General features: G+C 40.3%; 1 protein-coding gene across 2 annotated transcripts in view; it reads left to right on the forward strand.

Moving 5' to 3' along the window:
* dync1h1 (dynein, cytoplasmic 1, heavy chain 1) overlaps positions 1–18,655 on the forward strand; it is a 52,450-nt gene extending 33,795 nt beyond the window's left edge. For both annotated transcript variants that reach the window (XM_066672851.1, XM_066672859.1), the window contains exons 54-78: positions 287–502; positions 868–1,080; positions 1,213–1,340; positions 2,327–2,480; positions 3,945–4,091; positions 4,182–4,332; positions 4,513–4,766; positions 4,858–4,992; positions 5,118–5,212; positions 5,428–5,602; positions 5,741–5,816; positions 7,311–7,471; positions 7,705–7,816; positions 7,901–7,961; positions 8,045–8,168; positions 8,443–8,556; positions 8,982–9,152; positions 9,660–9,877; positions 9,975–10,078; positions 11,227–11,435; positions 11,738–11,891; positions 13,312–13,454; positions 14,643–14,811; positions 17,994–18,118; positions 18,213–18,655. In XM_066672851.1, coding sequence (XP_066528948.1) covers positions 287–502; positions 868–1,080; positions 1,213–1,340; positions 2,327–2,480; positions 3,945–4,091; positions 4,182–4,332; positions 4,513–4,766; positions 4,858–4,992; positions 5,118–5,212; positions 5,428–5,602; positions 5,741–5,816; positions 7,311–7,471; positions 7,705–7,816; positions 7,901–7,961; positions 8,045–8,168; positions 8,443–8,556; positions 8,982–9,152; positions 9,660–9,877; positions 9,975–10,078; positions 11,227–11,435; positions 11,738–11,891; positions 13,312–13,454; positions 14,643–14,811; positions 17,994–18,118; positions 18,213–18,341 — 3,738 coding nt within the window. In that variant the 3' untranslated portion in view covers positions 18,342–18,655. The remainder of the gene's footprint in view (positions 1–286; positions 503–867; positions 1,081–1,212; positions 1,341–2,326; positions 2,481–3,944; positions 4,092–4,181; positions 4,333–4,512; positions 4,767–4,857; positions 4,993–5,117; positions 5,213–5,427; positions 5,603–5,740; positions 5,817–7,310; positions 7,472–7,704; positions 7,817–7,900; positions 7,962–8,044; positions 8,169–8,442; positions 8,557–8,981; positions 9,153–9,659; positions 9,878–9,974; positions 10,079–11,226; positions 11,436–11,737; positions 11,892–13,311; positions 13,455–14,642; positions 14,812–17,993; positions 18,119–18,212) is intronic.
* The last annotated feature ends 2,126 nt before the right edge of the window (positions 18,656–20,781 follow it).

Here is a 20,781-nt window from a genome sequence, read left to right on the forward strand (position 1 = left end):
TAACAAAGAAAGAATATGGATGTCGCTGGGGAAAAAAATAACTCTGAGAAGCAGAACCATGCGGGGAAAAACATAGGGCTCTTGCGTAGCCTACAAACGCAGGCTCTATGTAGAGTTGACGCGGATGTATAAAACGACCTTTAATGTTCAGGAACTGATGATTAGTTACACAAAACGGTTGTCATTAATGAAAAATGGATTTCCTATTCGTTCTGAAGCCATGTTTCGATTATTAGTATTTTTTCTGCTAACTGCTTACACATTGACATTAATTTTATATGTGCAGCTGAACTACGCAGACATGTTGAAGCGAGTCGAGCCTCTGAGAAATGAGCTGCAGAAATTGGAAGATGATGCAAAGGATAACAAGACCAAGGCTGAAGAGGTAGAGCAGATGATCCGGGACCTGGAGGCCAGCATTGCCCGCTACAAAGAAGAGTATGCTGTGCTCATCTCTGAGGCTCAAGCCATCAAGGCTGACCTGGCTGCTGTAGAGGCTAAGGTGTTACTCAGTTACTGTTTATCTGTCTTCTGCTCCTGTCACTTGTCCTGCTGTTTTACTTTATAATGCACCACCTGATTGTTTTCTGAACCTATGATGGCGTAAATTGTAGATTGTCTGCTGTATCATCAGATATATGCTGAAGTTGCCATCAAGTTCGGCATGCCTTGGCTGTTGATATATAGCCATGGGTGTTGTTTTAATATATTAATTAAAATACAACTGTTTACTGTATATATTGTATTAATATAATCTAACCCATTTTGTCTAAGTGTACACATGCACAAAGTGCTTTCTTTTCTTGCCTATGACCATTTATTGCTCATTAGTAGCAATGCAGTCACATTTTACATGTTTAATGACAGGTGAACCGTAGCACAGCCCTGCTGAAGAGCTTGTCTGCTGAGCGAGAGCGCTGGGAGAAGACCAGTGAGACTTTTAAAAATCAGATGTCTACTATTGCTGGTGATTGTTTGCTTTCTGCTGCTTTTATTGCCTATGCTGGCTACTTCGATCAGCAAATGAGGCAGAACCTTTTTACCACCTGGTCACACCACCTCCAGCAGGCCAACATTCAGGTATGACTTCATTTACCCATGTTATTCATTCAGATTTGTTCATTACACGTGACAGTTGAAAAACCAACACTCTGGAAGTCACTAATATACTTTACCTCTTTCATAACAAGTAACATGCTTTGTCTCCACCAGTTCCGCACAGATATTGCCCGTACAGAATACTTGTCCAATGCAGACGAGAGGCTACGCTGGCAGGCCAGCTCATTGCCTGCTGATGATCTCTGCACTGAAAATGCCATCATGCTCAAGAGGTTTAATAGGTCAGCAGAAAAAAATACTGCTCTGCATTTCTTCTGTATAGACCAGAAATATTTTTTTTAAAAGTGACATTCTATATCTATCATTTTATGATGGGGGGTTTCATTCTATATCTGACATTTCTGGCATGAGATGTCACATGAGCATCAGTACCTCAGACCAAAACAAATGCTTCAAAACTGCCCCCCCACCCACCCCTTTATACCCTGTGGAGGAATATCTCTTTTTGCTTTCACCTGGAGGTTTGATACAGTGCTGTATGGCTAGTCACTGTTCTCCCTCTTGGAGAGGGCAAAGCAAAGTTGGAAGGTTCATTTCCACAGTACAAAACAAAAATGTACATGCTCGGTCCATCTAAGAAAATACAGTGCAGATAAAACTGAGAATTTGTTCTCTGCTCAGGACAGCTTTACACTATAGGTCTGTCCCAAAACCTAGCAAGATGCCTACATAGACAGCTGTTTAAGTAGGCAGCATTCTAATGGTCGTCTGACCTCGAGGCAGATTACTGAAACACTCCTAAGAGAACGATTGCTTGTTCTTGCCCACTGCACGCAGCCGGTGTTTACTTGCCTCAGTAGCGAGCGTCGCCTCAGCGTTTCTGTATAATGAATTCTAATCTTCATGTTGTTTTATTTATCTATTTATTTATTTTTGTTTTTTTAGATTTTAATTATTTTTGCTCTGGGAATTGTGCTTGTATTGCATAATGGAATTGCCTTCGCGGCTGAAGAGCAGTTTGAAACAGCCTTAAAATTTGGCCAGATTAAATTATCTCAATTGGTAGCATAATGAGATCTAAGAATTGGGACAGTCTACGTTTTGGGGGCATGCAAATTATGATATAAATTATTTATGTAGACAGCTCACTAGGTTTTGGGACAGATCCAATATCTTTACTATAGAAGCAAACAACTAATTTCTATTTAATGTTTAATATGATTATAATATATAATAATTTTAAGGTGTAAATTTCTTTTATTTCTAGGTATCCACTGATCATTGATCCTTCTGGCCAGGCCACAGAGTTTATAATGAATGAATATAAGGATCGCAAGATTACTCGCACTAGCTTCTTGGACGATGCATTTAGGAAGAACTTGGAAAGTGCCCTGAGGTTTGGTAACCCTCTTCTTGTGCAGGTATGCAGTCTGTCACCAAGAACTACATTTACTTGAATTTATGTACGTGAATTCTTAGTAAAGGACATTGAAGGGGCAGGTAAAAATAAAACTAGTCATTTAAGTATGTTTTGTGTTATGATGTTAATATACTAATGCTAGCAATTTAATCTGAAAATGTTTAACGTTTAATTTAAGTTTCGTTCTCTCTCTCTCTCAAATATATTTGTGTTGCATTCACATTTTTTATCTATACAATTTTTACTACTTAAAGATGCTGTATACAGTTTTAATCCAATACAGTTGTGTAAAATCCAGAGAATGTTGCGCCTCTGGTCCTTTTGTGTGCTAGAAAAGGATCTGGTGTCTGTACCAACTCCTTGGTAAATGGGGAAACAAAGTAAACCAGTACTCCAATACCATTAACTGAAATGTATAATCACACACACTTGAGACCATTTTCAGTTCACCGTTGCCTGCAATGTGTTACGTTGGAACTAAAATTTAGCACAAATTGATTTGACGTGACTCGGTTCTCGATAGTACATACCTTTAAACATAAATACTTTGTTAGCCGACCCTACATATTTGGGCAATATTGACTTATTTTTGCTGTTTTAAATATGCAGTAAATTTTATTACATAAACGTGTAGCTGACTCCAAATTCGGAAATGCATACAGTGTGTGCTACACATCCTAAAACCTTGAGATAAAAATAAATTCTGTGCTGATTCAAACGGTAAATAAATGCAGTAATAATAGCAATGCCTCACATAGGTTTGGAAGGCAGAGCTTCTAAATGAGCACAAAAGGGAGGGTACAACGTCAGATTTGAATATGTTGCATTCAATAAATATTTGTGATTTTTTTTATTTATTTTTTTTTTTTTCTCCTTCCAATCAAGAAAACCTTGATCTTAGAAATATCAAGAATATATTCATTCATTCATTGTCTGAAACCTCTTATGCAGTTCAGGGTCGCGGTGGGTCCGGAGCCTATGTTTTTTAAATAAAATGAATAAAATAACACTGATGCTACAAAATGTGCAAGTCCAGCTAAATGATTAAAAATCCATTTCCTTACCAATTTTACAATCACACTGATCCTTTTGAACTACATCTTTGTGACACATTTATTAGTCCTGCCCAACATGTTTCTGTAACACAAAATCACATAATCAAAACCACATATAAAGGCATTGATATGAAGCACCTAAGCTTGTGAAGGACCTCCTAATGAGAAGGGTATGTATTGTGGACCTTAACTGCCTTTTGTTGAAATGCCAGAGACACCTGTATGACAAATACTATGGCAAACCAACAAAAGTAGGCTTGTCAGGTTGTGCTTGTTTTAATTGATACACACCAATAATTTGGAAGCGTTAACATTTGAAACTTTTCACTGATTTATTCTACAGTAGGTAATGCTTTTAAATATGTTTCTAAATTTCAACACAGCTTTTTGCTTTTCTTCACCATTTTCAGGATGTGGAGAGCTATGATCCTATCCTGAACCCTGTGCTCAACAGAGAGGTGCGCAGAACAGGTGGACGAGTCCTCATCACCCTTGGGGACCAGGACATTGACTTGTCTCCTTCCTTTGTCATTTTCCTTTCCACTCGAGACCCAACTGTACGTACTCTTCTCAATATATATGTTGTCTTATTTTTCTAACACAATAGCTGATTAAAATGTAACAGTTGGGCTGTCTACACTTAACAGGTGGAGTTCCCCCCAGATTTGTGCTCGCGTGTGACTTTTGTGAACTTCACAGTAACCAGAAGCAGTCTGCAGAGTCAGTGCCTCAACGAGGTGCTGAAGGCAGAGCGGCCAGACGTGGATGAAAAACGTTCAGACCTTCTCAAGCTGCAGGGTTAGAAAATTCTCAGTAGATTTTACAGGAATGATTAGGAGTAGCGCTATCAATTCAAATTGTGTGTATATAGTCTTATCATTGGTCACTCATACCATAGTAATTTGTGGTGTATACTTCCAGTGTGAGATTCTTAAGGAGTAAGAGAATATCCTAATTTCAATCTGTTGTTCCTTTTAGGTGAGTTCCAGCTGCGTTTGCGTCAGTTGGAGAAATCCCTTCTGCAGGCCCTTAATGAAGTCAAAGGTCGTATCCTAGATGATGACACCATCATCACAACACTAGAGAACCTTAAGAAGGAAGCAGCAGAGGTGACAAGGAAAGTAGAGGAAACTGATATTGTCATGCAGGAAGTGGAATCTGTGTCCCAGCAATACCTGTCACTGTCTACTGCCTGCAGCAGCATCTATTTCACACTGGAAGCTCTTAACCAGGTCTGCCATGATGGTGATATTCCTTACATTAAATTTCTATAGTTATCATATTTGCAGTAAATGTATATAACAACTTTATGCTCTTTTGCAGATGCATTTCCTGTATCAGTACTCTCTGCACTTCTTCCTGGACATTTACCATACTGTGCTATATGAGAATGCCAACCTAAAGTGCGTGAGTGACCACACACAACGTCTGTCCCTCATCACCAAAGACTTGTTCCAGGTAAGACTTTATTTAACAAAAAAGTTAGAGATTGAAATTCTATGCCTAGTCAAGTGACCAAAATAGTGGATAGCAGTTCCCTTTTAGATATAAATTCACATTATATTGTTTTTTTTAAACCACAGATTGCTTTTAATAGAGTGGCCCGAGGTATGCTCCACCAGGACCACATCACCTTTGCTATGTTGTTGGCCAGGATCAACCTTAAAGGCATCACCAGGTAAGCACACAATTGCACATAATGTAGTAGACATCTGCCAGAAGATAGTATCGTCTAATCATACAGTGACAAAGGAGAATGCAAACATTTTGTCTGCTGAAGTGCCCAAGACCGAACTGGGGAAGTTATTTTCTATGGCAAGCTTTCTAAAAGCAAAGAAAATTGATCTGGACAGAAAACCGATTTTCTGTTCTTTGCTCTCTTGAATTTTCCAGTGAACCACCATATGACTCAGAATTCCAGCATTTCCTGCGTGGGAAGGAGATTGTCCTGACAGGCACAGTTTTACCCAAGGTGAAGGGACTGAACACTGAGCAGAGTGAGGCGATGGTGCGCCTCAGCCGCTTCGCTGCCTTCAAAGATTTGGTGGATAAAGTACAGGCTGATGAGGTGAGACTGAAGTGGGGAAAAACAATGGAATATTAAAAGAAATGCTACTACACCTCCAATAAGTATGGAAGCTTTTGGTTTTGTATCAGAAAGTGATGCTTTGAGATCATGATATAAAATCTTTCTATTATTTTCCAGCAATTCTTCATGTGGCTGGAGAGCAATTCCCCAGAATTGTCTGTGCCGTACCTGTGGGCAGAGGAGAAGGCAACAAGTAAGTTGTAGTTGCATATTTCTAAACACATTTCAGATATTCATCTTATTTGACAAAGTAATCACTATTTTCTATGAGACGTACTGTTAACAGACATTAAGAGGTCTGACGTACATGCACTCTTGCCAGCTCCTGTCTGAGAGTGATCTCTGGGTGAGAGGACGCTGATGTCGCTGTTGACTGCTACATCTCCCCGTGTCCAGCTTATGTTCTGCATTATATTGACTTAGCAACACATATTATGATAATTTTGCAACTCTATAATTAAATTTGACCTCTGCATTTAACCCATTCTTGGCAGGGAGCACACAAACACATTCTCACACCAGTGATTAGGGGCAGGGGGCAGCCATCCTCGTGCCCAGGGAGCATTTTGGTAGTTAGGTTCCTTGCTCAAGGGCACTTTAGCCATAGATGTCCCTCCGCCCTGAACCGGCAGCTTTCCAGTAACGGGTCCAGTCTTCTAACAATTAGGCCACGGCTGAGTTATGTGCTTCTGTGATTATTCATCTCTTACACTCTCACTTCTCCTGAGGAACATGCCAAAATATCTAATTCAGCTCATTCGAGTCCCTCAACCTCAATGTAGTTGCCACTTTGAAAAACAAAATGGTTTCTTTCACCACTGAACTGAGCACTATGAAACAAGCTGGTTGTCAAAAAAAATCCACGTTTAACGTTAATAAAACACATTTGATTCTCGTGTTAGTTCTATTATAAAAACATCCTTTTTAACATTCACAACATTGCAAAAATCCACCCATCTTACCTAGTCTTCTGCTGACAGTCTCATCCATGCATTCATCTCCAGCCATCATAATTATTGTAACTCACTTCTTCCTGGCATTAACTCCTCACTATTCCATAAACTTCACATGCTCCAGAACTCTGCTGCTTGTCTCCTGACCCACACTGCACCCTATCATACCTGTTATACAATTAAATATTGTGTTCAATTCAAAATCCTCCCCCTCCCATACAATTACAAAGCTCTCCCACAAAGTAATACCACCATATACACCCCCCCCGCCAACATCCACAGCTTTGGAGACCGAGCTTTCTCCAGACTTGCCCCATACCTTTGGAACTCCCTTTCTCCAGAAATTTAGTAGTTAAACTATTGCTATACAAATCCTACCTTAAACATCTGTTTCCTGAAGCCTATAACAGGTTGACCTGAATTAAAACTCCTGTTCTAGCTTTTTACTGTGTTGTTTATTTTGTTCCCTTACATGTTCATTCCTTTGTAAACAGTATTTCTTGAAGTAAAATGCAATTTAATATAATATTTAATAATAATAATAATAATAATAAAATGTAAATCTAAGTATTATATTATTTAGTAGTAATTGGCTAGATATGGATGGACATTAAATTAAACAGAAGTGCTCCTGTAATATAATGCTTCCCCCAGGACTTCATGGACATTGTCGTCTATTAGCAAATCAACTGAAAATACTGAAGGATTCCTACTCATCTCTTGTATTTCTTCAGCTCCCATTGGCCAGGCTGTGCACCAGCTGCTGTTGATTCAGGCATTCAGGCCAGATCGTCTGTTGGCCATGTCAAACATCTTTGTGTCCAGAGTCATGGGAGAGAACTTCATGTGCATTATTGAACAGCCCTTGGACCTGGCCAATATTGTGGATAGTGAGGTAGAGACCAAAACATTTAAATTTACCTGTATTGAACTGGAAATCTTTTTAAATTCACTATATATTTTTATAAATATTTCTCAAGTTGTTTATCACCTAAGCCTACATCAAGTTCTGGTCTTTTCCTATATGCTGAAGTGTTTAGTGTACTCATTCTGCTGACATGGGCCTTGGAATAAGCACATGTCCTTTTCAATGTGAGGACATCTGAGCTGACAGTTAATCATTTCCAGGTGAAGCCTGGAACTCCTGTTTTGATGTGCTCTGTGCCTGGCTATGATGCAAGCGGTCTCGTCCGAGACCTGGCAGCTGAACAGAACAAACACATTACCTCCATCTCCATTGGTAAGATGCCTCCACTTCACCCACCTGAAGAACATGATCTTGAGAATGATGTTATCAGTCAGTTTACTTTGTGTTTTTCCACAGGTTCTGCTGAGGGTTTTAACAAGGCTGATCGAGACATTAACACAGCGGTTAAATCTGGCAGGTAGGGGGAAACGTCCAGTGGAAACATATAACAACATGACATGTAACATGATTCATAGCTTCCTTATGAACTGCCTTTTCTAGATGGGTGATGTTGGAAAATGTACATCTAGCTCCTGGTTGGCTCATGCAACTGGAAAAGAAGCTGCATTCCATGCAACCTCATGCCAGCTTCCGACTATTCCTCACCATGGAAATCAACCCCAAGGTCAGTTGTGGTCTGAGAATGTTCAGCACATTTGTTTTCTGCTAATTCAGTTTACTAAACAAACATAATGGATTGCTCACCTTGTGCAATATGTCTAGCTGTATGTTTTCATTTGTCAGTTGAATCTCCAGTACTGCTTCTTTTTTCTTTTTTTTTAAACATGTGCTGGTAGGTTTATATGAGAAAGTTACTGATACTGTCTTTCTTTACAAAACTTCCAATATGCTGCTAATCAGACTAATCACTGGAGGTTTACTATTTCTCTCTTCAACAGGTCCCAGTGAACCTGCTGCGTGCTGGTCGAATCTTTGTCTTTGAGCCTCCTCCTGGTGTAAAGGCCAACATGCTGAGGACTTTCAGCAGCATCCCAGTGGCTCGCATGTGCAAGGTGAAGAGCTCTCCAAAACTATCCTTGATTTAACAGCTGAAACTAAACAAGGTCTAATAAATTAGAATAACTAATTAGTGTAAGGGCAGCACGGTGGCACAGCAGGTAGTGTCACAGTCACACAGCTCCAGGGACCTGGATGTTGTGGGTTCAAGTCCAGCACCGGGTGACTGAGGCGTTTGATGTGTTCTCCCTGTGTACATGTTGTTTTTCTCCCACAATCCAAAAACACATTGGTAGGTGGATTGGTGACTTAAGTGTCCGTACGTGTGAGTGTGTTGCCCTGTGAAGGACTGGTGCCCCCTCCAGGGTGTGTTCCTGCCTTGTGCCTGGTGATCCCGGGTAGGCTCTGGACTCACCGTGACCCTGATCTGGATAAGCGGATAATGAATGAATAATTAGTGTAACTTTTACCCTTGTTGCAGGCTCCGAACGAGCGTGCTCGTCTGTATTTCCTGTTGGCCTGGTTCCATGCAGTTATCCAGGAACGACTCCGCTACGCTCCACTGGGATGGTCCAAGAAGTATGAATTTGGAGAATCTGACCTGCGTTCAGCTTGTGACACTGTGGACACCTGGCTGGACGACACTGCTAAGGTCTGATATTAATAAAATTTAACTCATAAATGAAACTACTGCAAGAGAGAATAGGCATGATTTTCTATGACCAAGTGTACATCATGTCACTAAAACATCTACCTAATAGTGTACCGCCAAGCTTGATTTCTCCATTCCACCTTAAATAGGTGAATATACGAGGCTTTTCAAACTCCATGGAGAAGTCGGTATTTACACTTTTCAATCAAAAACAGTCCTGGCCCCTTTCAAATGTCACTGTTTCACTTTCTTTATGTAAAACACACAACCTATGGAGTTCACTCCTTTTAATCTGTGTATAGGCATCTGTACTGTAAAGTGGACTATAAAATGATTTGGACAGAGGGCAGTTCTTAAGAATATACTGCTTTAGCAGTGAGAGGCAGCAGTGAAAGTTTCCTTAATCTATGATCACACACCCTGGACATTTTATGACTAAGTACAGTAAATAACCTACAAATTGCTCCTTTAACACTTACCAGTTTTTTTCCCTTTCTTCCTTCACAGGGACGACAGAACATCTCTCCTGACAAGATCCCATGGGCAGCGCTGAAGACTCTGATGGCCCAATCCATTTATGGAGGCCGTATTGATAATGAATTTGACCAACGGCTTCTAAACACCTTCCTGGAGCGAATCTTTACCACAGGCAGCTTTGACAGCGAGTTCAAGCTGGCGCTAAAAGTGGACGGCCATAAGGACATCAAAATGCCAGATGGCATTCGGTCAGTGCAAAATGAACTTGCATAGGCCTCTTGGGACACTATAAATAAAGCATGCTCTATAACTGTTTAAATAATCTTTTTTTCTTTCTTTTTAAAGTCGAGAAGAATTCATTCACTGGGTAGAGATGCTTCCAGATACTCAAACTCCGTCTTGGCTGGGTTTACCAAGTAACGCAGAGAGGGTTCTGCTCGCCACTCAGGGTATGGTCCTCAGCCCTTTTTGTCTGTCCCACAGCTCTCATTGGTGGTTTCCCTTTCTTGTTGCCATGGAGATGGTGGTTTTTGGGTTTTGTTTTGTTTTTTTCCCCCCAAATCTCATGTCTTCGCTATTAACCATGACTTTTCTCTTACACAATGCTCTCTCCTCTAATACTTTGAGTTTCCACAGGCCTTATACCAGATCAAACACTAGATGGCTTTCATTTCCTCTGTCTGCTCTGAGCAGGATACATCCTCTTAAATGTGTGACAGCTCATGTTGATTCAGTGCAGCATATTTGAAATATTTTGGTTTCAACCAATTAAGCACAATTTCAAATGCAACTAGTTGCTTTAGTAGGATTATATCTCCTGGCTGATACAAACATTTTCTAAAAAAATATATATAAACTTTTGTTATAATATATATTATACATATAACAAATATTTGCTCATGATACAAATAATAAACTCAAGAAGGACTTATAGTGGAATGTGTGTGTAGAAATGAGAAAACAGCTAAATGTACCAGTGATTCTTCAGGATCAGCATTGTCCAACAGTGCCTTGGTGTCACATAATCAGTATAGTAATTGCACTTATGCTGTACTCTGACCACAAATGAGTTTGGGTGTGTCCTGCTGAGTGCAGAAATGGGTCCTCACCCTCCAGCAGCTGTACTTCGCTGCCATCATGTCACCTCATTTAAGCTTCAAAACGCTTTGCTTTTTTTTTTTTTTTTTTTTTTAATATATATATAGAATTTTTTTGGATTGCTGGCTATATGTAGTTCCACCTGTTCGTCAAAGACTGTCGGTGAAATGCCACCCTGTGTGCATGATTTGTTTGAAGTATGTGCTATATATTGTTTTAGCCTGGTGCACACATCCCTTCATTTTGTTTTATGTTTATTCATTTATTTAAGATTTCATTAAAACCCAATAAACACAATCTTTATTAACAATTATTTAAGAGTAGAAGCAAGTGTTCCCTAGTGCAATGTTTTGCCATCCACATTAATTTATTATGCTTCCCTCCATTTCCTGCTGGCCGATCCCACTGGTTCTTGTTCCTGTCCACATTCACTACCCTTGGTCATGATCCTGCCTCCCTCCCTGCCTGTTGTCCCTCCCATGCCTTTCCCTTCCCTCAGGCACTGACATGATGGGTAAGCTGCTGAAAATGCAGATGCTGGAGGATGAGGATGACCTGGCCTATGAGACAGAAAAAAAGCAGCGCACAGCATCCTCCTCAGATGCCCAGCCAGCATGGATGAGAACCCTGCATACAACTGCCTGCAACTGGCTCCAGCTTATACCACTGTGTGTGAACCCCCTTAAACGCACTGTGGAGAATATTAAGGTAGGTTCTGGAACACAACACACAGACCCTTGCAATGATTAATCTATGCCCAGCTTAGGTATATCAATTCGTATGGCTGTAATACATTGCTTGTTTTACAGAAGTAATAGTTTATTGACTTTTATATTTGTAGTTTTTTCATATCCAAGGGCTGATAACTTGTCTAGGGTTCAAGGGAAGTGATTAAAATAGTCTGTGACATTCTACAAGGTTCCTTTTAAACAGTGTCAGTTACACCAGTAAATCACGTTCACATTTGTGTATTGCTGAAGCTTTCCCCAATTTAAAATTACTTCCTCTAGGATCCTCTGTTCCGTTTCTTTGAGCGGGAGGTGAAGATGGGTGCTCGTATGCTGCAAGATGTGCGTCAGGACCTCACTGATGTTGTGCAGGTTTGTGAGGGCAAGAAGAAGCAGACCAACGTTTTGCGAACACTGATCAATGACCTTGTCAAAGGTTGGTCAAATTTGTAGATCTTCACTTTGAAGCTTGTTAGAGAAGAGCAGTATTTGTGGAAATATATTGTTTACATATGTCTTTGTGCTACAGAATATTGTTTTTGCAGGGCTGGCCTAGAAGAGGCATTTTCATTTGCTTACTGACTGACTGACTCCTAATGTTGAAACGTGCATGTGCGAGTAGAAACTGTTAATTCAGCCATATTTCACAGAGACCTTAAGGTGGCACTACTACGCCGTCTGTTAGTTCAGCCATATTTCACAAACTAAATTTGGAACCATTCTGCGGTGACTACACATCATCTTTTCCCTGGAGAAATCCTCTTTTTGGGACCTAAAAATGAGTCCAGCCAGAATTTCTAAATCGCCCAAAATGTGCTGCAGGCTTTCCCCAGTCCCTTTTTTGCCATAAGCACTAAATTCTTAATTGAAGTGTTCACTTTGACATTGAAAGGTGAGCAAGAAGGCATTGAGGGTTGAAGTGTTCAAGGGGTCAGGTTTGAGAGCTGAATTGGGACAGAGTGCCGCTTCAGTGCTGTAGGTCCACGTCCACCATGGTGAGCAGCTCAGTGTTTTACTGGAGCCTCGAACAGAAATGTCTTGAAGGTAATATTTATCATAGTCTCTTCTTTAAGTCTGGAGGCGTGTCTGTGACCCAGTGTTTTGCTTTCCACTATATTTTTAACAAACAGAAAGTCATCTTATCTGTCCCTATAAAGACACAATACACATCTCAACATTACTGGCTTTCTGACGAGTAAATTACATCTGCACAGCTTTTTGTTGAACACGAAAACAGGCAAAATCTCCGGAATATTAAAGCCATAACACGATGTGTAACTCAGTATAAACAGGGCTATGAATTAGTTACAGCATTGTTTTCAGTCAGACCCTTATAGAAATCTAAGTCAGTAATAAATATCTAGTTTCCAGCAATGCCCTGATCCTTTATCAAGTGTAAATTACTTGGTTCATAAAATGTTAAGGTGCTTGGTTTTAGAAATGTTCAAAAACTTAAATGTTAAAATGCTATATTGTTGGTTTCTGGTAAACGAAATGCTTTAATGTCATCTCAACACACTGCTTTGTATGAACAGAAAATAAGTCTTTCCATGATCATACATGCACTGTAAGCAACTGACAAGATATTAACTATTTTTATATTTTGTTATAATTGTATATGTTGTAAGATGTTGCTATGAATTACCATTGTTTCTCCAGACCTTCCAATGACAAGGGTATGTATTTTGGGCATTCCTGTTTTCGAAATGCCAGAAAAACCTGTGACGATGGCTAATGGCGGTCTGGCAAAACTAGGCTTGCCTAGTTTATATTTGCTCTTATTTTATTATGCAATATTGAATATTATGGACATTGCATGTATGTGATAACACCCAAGTGCTTTTATGTTTCCACAGGAATTTTGCCCCGTAGCTGGTGCCGTTACACTGTCCCTGGCTCCATGACCGTGATTCAGTGGGTAGCTGACTTCAGTGAGCGCATCAAGCAACTGCAGCAGATCTCCCAGGCAGCAGCCAGTGGTGGAGCCAAAGAACTGAAGGTTAGCCTGAAGGTTAAAGCCTCTGGAAACCCATTTTGAAATTTTGTTATTTTGTATAATTCTAAACTTGGGTGTTATGTGAAACAATCAGCAAAGTTTATTAATAAAAAAAAAAAACAGAAATCATCATCAATCCCTCCTCATAAATGACAAAAATATGCTCCTCTGAGAACGGTGTAGGCATGGTCCAGTACTAATGGCCGTGCGTGACTGACAGTTCTCTATTAGAAAATAGAATGCTGTTTACATTACCATGACAACACACAGCATCGAGACAGAACAGTCGCTGGGTTTTTACTCTGAACTGCAGTTGTCATTTTACACAAGATAACATTACACAATAAAATGGCACCGGGTTATTTATATCATTACCTTAACATAATTGTACGAACTGGATACCTTGTAGTGCATCTTTAAATTGGTGCTTTTTACCGCTGCCACTCTGCTGTACTGCCGACCGAGTTTAGCTTTGCTTTACACACCAGCACAGTGTGGCTGCTATCTCCCCTGTATTGCCGACCCAGTGGGTCTGCCTTCCCCACTGTTACTCTGCCTGGCCAAGTGCTGCTGATATGCTGTTAAACACACCGACTGAGTTGTTGCCATCTCTGCTGTACTCAGACTTAATCCATTCATGCTTGTTCTGTATTGTTTGTGTTCTGTGTTTGCTCTGTATTGTCTTTCACTCCCTCCATAGCTTGGTGAATAGTTTGCTCATTAAAATGGCTCCTAAGCTTTAGCTCATCAGTCTCTTTGACTCAGAGGGGAGATGTGGCAAATGTAGCCTTGTGATTGGTCAGGGTAGTAGTGACATAAGCGTTACCCACTTTTATGACTGCCCATTCTACACTGAGAGGAGAGCAGTAATGGTCATTTTTGAGGAGAGGTTTATCATATTTCTGTTTTGTGTTTATTATTTAAAATTTGTTGAACATTTCACATAACAGAAGTTTACTATTATACAAAAAAAAACTCAATTTCAAAATGGGTTCCCAGATGATTTAATACGTGACAATGAAATGCTGTATACTCAGGCATAATATAATCAGATTATTTTAAGCCTGATATTCTGTTACTTAAGCGTTATGAATGCAATGAAAACATCTGATAATTTGGATATTGGGATCAGTATAAATTTTTGCATCATACTTTTAAATTCTGAGAGTCTAATGGTTATATGTTTTTTAGAACGTCCATGTGAACCTGGGCAGTCTGTTTGTGCCAGAGGCTTATATCACAGCCACTCGGCAATACGTAGCTCAGGCCAACAGCTGGTCTCTGGAGGAGCTGGGTCTGGAGGTTAATGTCACTTCTGCACAGGGAGCCGCACTGGACGCCTGCAGCTTTGGCATTAAGGGTAAGGGACAGCAGTGTCCTCCTACTTTTTAGAAACTAGTGTTCTAGTTCAAAGCCTGAATATATATGCATGGTATCCTGCCTAGTGGCCATTCCCACTGTCAAAAATTGAGGGATTGGAGAGGAAGATACAGTCACCTCTACAAGTGGCTGGGGGGCCAAGGAGCCTGAGCAGCATAGCCCTGTACAGGAATAAGAACATGCTTAAACTCCCATTCAGCACCCTTAGTGAGGAGTTCATGTTGGTCTGAGCAAGGGAGGTGCTACAGTATAGGGAGTCTGGCAATCCAAAGGGGTCTCAAGCAGATATTGATGTCAGGACTGGAAGAAAGTGGAGAGCCCAGAAGGCAGTGGAATTGCAAGAATCCTGGCTGAACTGGTGGAATCCGTGACGGTAGACAGAGCAGTGTTAGGCAGTATTCCAACAACCCATTACGTCAAAGTAACTTCTGATCCAGAAGTAAGTGAGGGTGGGAGTTGAGGAGCGGCATGCGTCAGATGGTGGGGTGGTGGGAGCAGGTACTACACTGGAACATCACATGACCAGAGTTGTGAAAGGCTGAACCATCCCACATTGAATTCCTCATCCAGTCCTTGAACGATGATATGCCCAGTCCAGACAATTTTTCTGTTGGGGCAAGAATGAAGCACCAACATGTGCTTTATGTCAACAAACAGGTATGCTATTGCACATCTTGAGCAGCTGTCCCAAAGCACTTGGGGAAGGTCGTATTCATTGGCAGCATGACCAGGTGCTAAAGATAATAGCTAAACTCATCCACGGTGCCACTGATCAAGCAAAACGCTACAGACCACCACAACGTGACATCACATTTGTAAGAGAAGGTGAACTTTCCATCCCTGAGCCAAATGTCCAAGTAGGCCTTCTAGGCACAGCATATGACTGGCAGCTGAGGGTGGACCTGGAGAAGCAATTCTCAAAATATCATTCGAAGCCACTCTCAGGCCAGACATTGTGCTGGTTTTGGATATGTCAAAACAGGTGCTCATACTAGAGCTGACTGTACAGAGGTTGGGGCAAGGGACTTTGCAGAAAGGTCACTTAGCAAAGCTCATAGCAGCACATGAGGAAAGCCATCATTTCAAGCTTCAGAAGAATCAGGGAAGGCTTCAAGATGGTTGTGGATTAGGAGGGACAAACCTTGGGCAAATGCTACTTGGACACTACTTGTCAGGTCGCCGAAACACCCTATGACCCCAGGTACTATCACTTATGATGTGATGCTCTTGGACACTAGGTGTATCAAGCAACTATCAAAGGGAAACACTCACAATGTAGCCAAGTATTACAGTGTTACAACACCAGGGTATTAATCAGATTTTCAAGTATATATGCTCTCATTTTTAGGGACAATCCAGAGCCATATCACAATATGTATCCTTTGACTCCACTCAGCTGCTGCCCATAGACTCAGCCATTTGCAAACCTTCCATTTGTGAGGGCAGCACAGTGTATATCTACAGTGTGAAACCAACAGTTAGCCAACACTGATATTCTGATATCATGAAATGTGATAGCTTAACAGAACACTTGGCATAAAATTAAAAAAAAAATTAAAAAAAAGACAGAAGCATGCTAAACTTCTAATCTAAAGTAAACTTCCAATGCACAGGGGTGATATCATTCCGGCGCTGCGCCTGATCTCCAGTGTACCGACGTGTTTGCAGAAAATAAATAAATAGACCTGTCAGGTCACTGGACAAACCAGATTTTGAGAGGCACAGCTTTGACTCTCAACCACATCAACAATAGGCCTACTAACTATAAGCCAGTCAGAAATAGGGTCGGGGCAGGCTTTGGGTTTTAGCCAAACAGACTGAAGCCCTATTTGTACTTCTGTGTTGAAACCTACGCGTAGCCGCAGACCCTATGCTGTAGCCTGACGTGCACCTCCCCAGAAATGTCACTACGCGTTGTGGGCTGCAGCAGCTGTGATTGGTCCGCCGAATCTCGTGTTCCTGCCCACACATTCCCACTGTTGTGGATTAATCTGCAGAGCAATGCAGCGTCGCGGACACTTGAACGCAGAAATATAACTGCGGACAGCCGTGTAGCGGGCTAGCGCAAGCTATGTTACTTGAAATGTTAAGTGTGTCGAATACATAGCACCCCCACCCCTGCCCACCACCTGGCATGGTCAAAATTTTTCCACTGTCAGCCCTGCAATGCATATACATAAAAATAATAGAAAATAAATAAATAAATAGGGACTGTTCACAAGCTCAGCAGGACAGCTCGGAACTCTGCGACATTTACACACGTATCTCAGAGAGAGGAGGACTGCTGAATTTTTTTCGTGTGAGCGTATGTCTTTGTGGTGGAGAGACGTTTAGTGGTGTTAGCGTGTTTATAAAATTCCATATGGCTGCACATAGCTACATTAAACTTTGTTTCACTCTAACCAGTTGCATTGAATAAATAAGTAATTGTAATTTTAAAATCAACAAAATATTGGTCTTTGTTCTTTGGTGGTAGATCATCTAGTATTTATTTTAAATAAAATGAACAAGAAAAACACTCATGCCGGTGTTATATATTATGAATCAAACTTTGTGGGTTTTTTTTTTTTTTTTCCTGCATTTAGTACTGCCATCCATGTTTTCTGTACAACACAATCACACAATAAAAACCACATGTAAACAAAGACATTGATATGAAACACCAAAGCTTCTCCAGATCTAATGACAAGGGGATGTATTTTGGGCATTCCTGTTTTAAAATGTCAGAAACACCTTTGTGACGATAATATATAATGGGGGTCCAGCAAAACTAGGCTTGTTTTAATTCACTGCAGAGCTGTTCAGTTGTCAAGCATACACTTTGATTTTGATAACTAATTTACTTGAAGTGTGCACTGTGTAAAATTTATCATATACAAAAATACCAGTGGAGACTTTATCAGAATTTACTTCAATATTTTATAATTCTGATTGGGATTAGGGGCACAGCAAAACCTTTCTTTTATTATTTGTTTTAATCACTTGCACCAAGAACTGAAACAGACTTTTGGATTACAAGCTTGGATGTGTTACTGATGTCATTGAGTCTGACATGTTACAAGAAGGCCAAAACATAGCTCAAGCATAACAGGACAAAGATTGGGAAAAACTTAAGTCATTACTGTTAATTGTTATAATTAAAATGAGTTTTCTCTCCTTTAGGCTTAAAGCTGCAGGGGGCCACCTGCACTAACAACAAGCTCTCTCTGTCTACTTCCATCTCCACTGAGCTACCACTCACACAGCTGCGCTGGATGAAGCAGAACAATGCAGAAAAGAGGAATATGGTCAGTCACTATTATCTGTACTTAAATCTGGCAGTAAATATGTTCTAGCTTCATTATTTCTCTCTCTAACTTAAGTACTTCCCCCTATCTCTAGGTCACCTTGCCAGTGTATTTGAACTTCACCCGTACAGACCTTATCTTCACCGTGGACTTTGACATCGCCACAAAGGAAGACCCACACAATTTCTACGAGCGTGGTGTGGCCATCCTCTGCACTGAGTAGATGATTGCTTAGCTTTAGTATCAAACATTAATCACTAATCATCTTACCTTGTGTGATTATTTGTAGTGTAACCCAGTATTTGTGAAAACATAGCCTTGACATATACCAGTTAATTATAAATGTAAGTTTGTTTTTGAGAAAAGAGACTACAAGATCAAGTATGTGTTACTAGAAGGATTAATGTATGGATAAGAGGGTTCAAATTCAGTTAGGGTTTTTAAAAGAACGAAACTGCATGTTTTAGGATGGCACAATGAATGTTGATTAAATTAAATGCTGGAGGGTTTCAAACTACAATGCAGTGAAATTTGATTTATTTCATTATTTATGGGAACATTGTCTACCAAGCTTAAATGCAATTCTTGAATCCATTGCTAACAGACTGAAGGTCAGCAGACATGGGCAGTAACAAGGTTCAGTTGTGATGCACTGTAACTCTTGGGTAGTCACAGAATAAATCAGTTAGCTGATGTGAGCTTGATCTCATAAGACACCTATGTAAGCTGGTAGTAAATAAAGGGACACTAATAATTTTACCTTAAAATTTTACCTCAAAATCGTTGTGATGAGCTGTAATAGAGAGAATAGACTCTGGGTTCAGCACAGCAGAGACTGCACATTTTAACTTTTGGAGGAAGGTAGTAAAGCATCTCAGAGTCAAACATAAATATTCATTGAGCAACACTTCCCTTCAGCCTTGACTTGTCCCACCCCCTGTTTCACTTCTCTGAGAGCAAAAGCCAAGTCACTCCAAGCTTATAACATTCACAACAAATTCATAAAATCCATAACCGCTAACAGTATACATGCTAGTCACTCACGAAAACAAACATGGAACATTATAATAACACAATCATTTTGACTTGTGTTTTTCTATCACTCAAATCATTTAAAGGTCCATAAAACACAAACACAAAAGGTACAAACCACCATGAGTCCAGTAAGAACATGAGTACTTAACATTCTCAGAGGACTCATTGTTTGGACACAGTGTTTATCATTCTGTCAGTGGAAAGGAAATGCTTCGACGTGGTGTTGAAGTAAACACTCTCCTTACCAGCATGTAGGCAAAAACACACAACTGGAAACCCATGGCAAGCAGAGCGGTGGTGAACTAGTGAATAATATGCTAACTTCATGCCCATACACACTAACTGCAGCAGTATTTAACCCCCTGGAGTCTGAGGCGTTTCTAACGTGACTTGATATTTTTAAAAAAATTCACCTAACCTTAATGTTTGTTCCCAAAAAGCTACACATGCTAATATTCAGCACAAACCCAGCAACAATAATGAGAGAGAATTGTGTTATTCGTCTGTTTGTTGAAAATAACTCTAAAGATGGACTTACCAAAAACCTCTTTCAAAAGTGCTGATATATAGTGAAAGTTTTCTTTAGAGCTCTGAACTGTGTAGATGTGGGTGTTGGCTACACAAATTTTTACAGCTTTGATATTTTAATTAGATATTTTTTTATATTGCTATGAATCTGATGTGACTGTTTTTCTCAATACCTTACACACATGAGAAGTGTGAAACACAGGTGAGAAGTCCCCTCCCCACTGTCAAAGATAATGGCCCATTAGCCCCCCCACACACACCCCATCAGTTTACCGTCATGAAATCTGTCACAGGAATACTACTGAACTAGCACAATCGGTGCCGAACACGCACCAGAAAAATGAGTCAAATATTTCACTTGCTCATCACAAAATGAAGCCGTTCCTCTTCAGGCAGTCGTAATGCATGACTGTGTCATCTTGGGGCTTAGCTCTCAGCATGAAAACAACTATGTGCATTTATTTATATAATTAAATTAGCTTTTTCACACGTCATGATCATCCAATAAGTGTGGCCTGATTAGCATGTTCTTATATAAATATGAATGCTTGGGCCAACAGAGAGACATGCCTCTTATTGTTATAACAACTAGGTAAAAAATAAATTTCTTTTCAACCTCCATATATTTGAAAAATAGACCCTTTAAGGTTTCTGGGGGTCTGTTTGTTTCTAGGACAGAAACTCACTGAGTTGCTTAAATGTTTTGGCAGAAGTTCGCCCATGGGAGAGCTGACTCCACAGGGTTAAGCGAAACATAAAATCCACACTCCCAGTCAGAAGCCACACAGCTGAGTGAATAAGGAATTTTTATCACTTTCGGAGAAGTGAAAGCAGAATTCCTGAGTGCGGGAAGTGGAATCACTGACCCGGGAGAGAGTGTAAACCATGAATCTGGTTGGAGCCTTTCAGCAGAATTTTTGTGTTCTCCATTTCACAAGAGTCAGTCTGGTGGTTCTGTCTTACATTTAGTCTGTTTTGGCTTAATAGCATTTACTTCTCAGTAGAGAAATATGTGGATGTTTGTCGAGTTGTGCTGAATATTTTGTAGTGGATGAGAAAAGCCAAACAGAGTGTGGCTTCTTTCTCTGCTCAGGGGGTAT

This window comes from Hoplias malabaricus, chromosome 1, assembly GCF_029633855.1.
Source record: "Hoplias malabaricus isolate fHopMal1 chromosome 1, fHopMal1.hap1, whole genome shotgun sequence".
Lineage (NCBI taxonomy): Eukaryota > Metazoa > Chordata > Actinopteri > Characiformes > Erythrinidae > Hoplias > Hoplias malabaricus.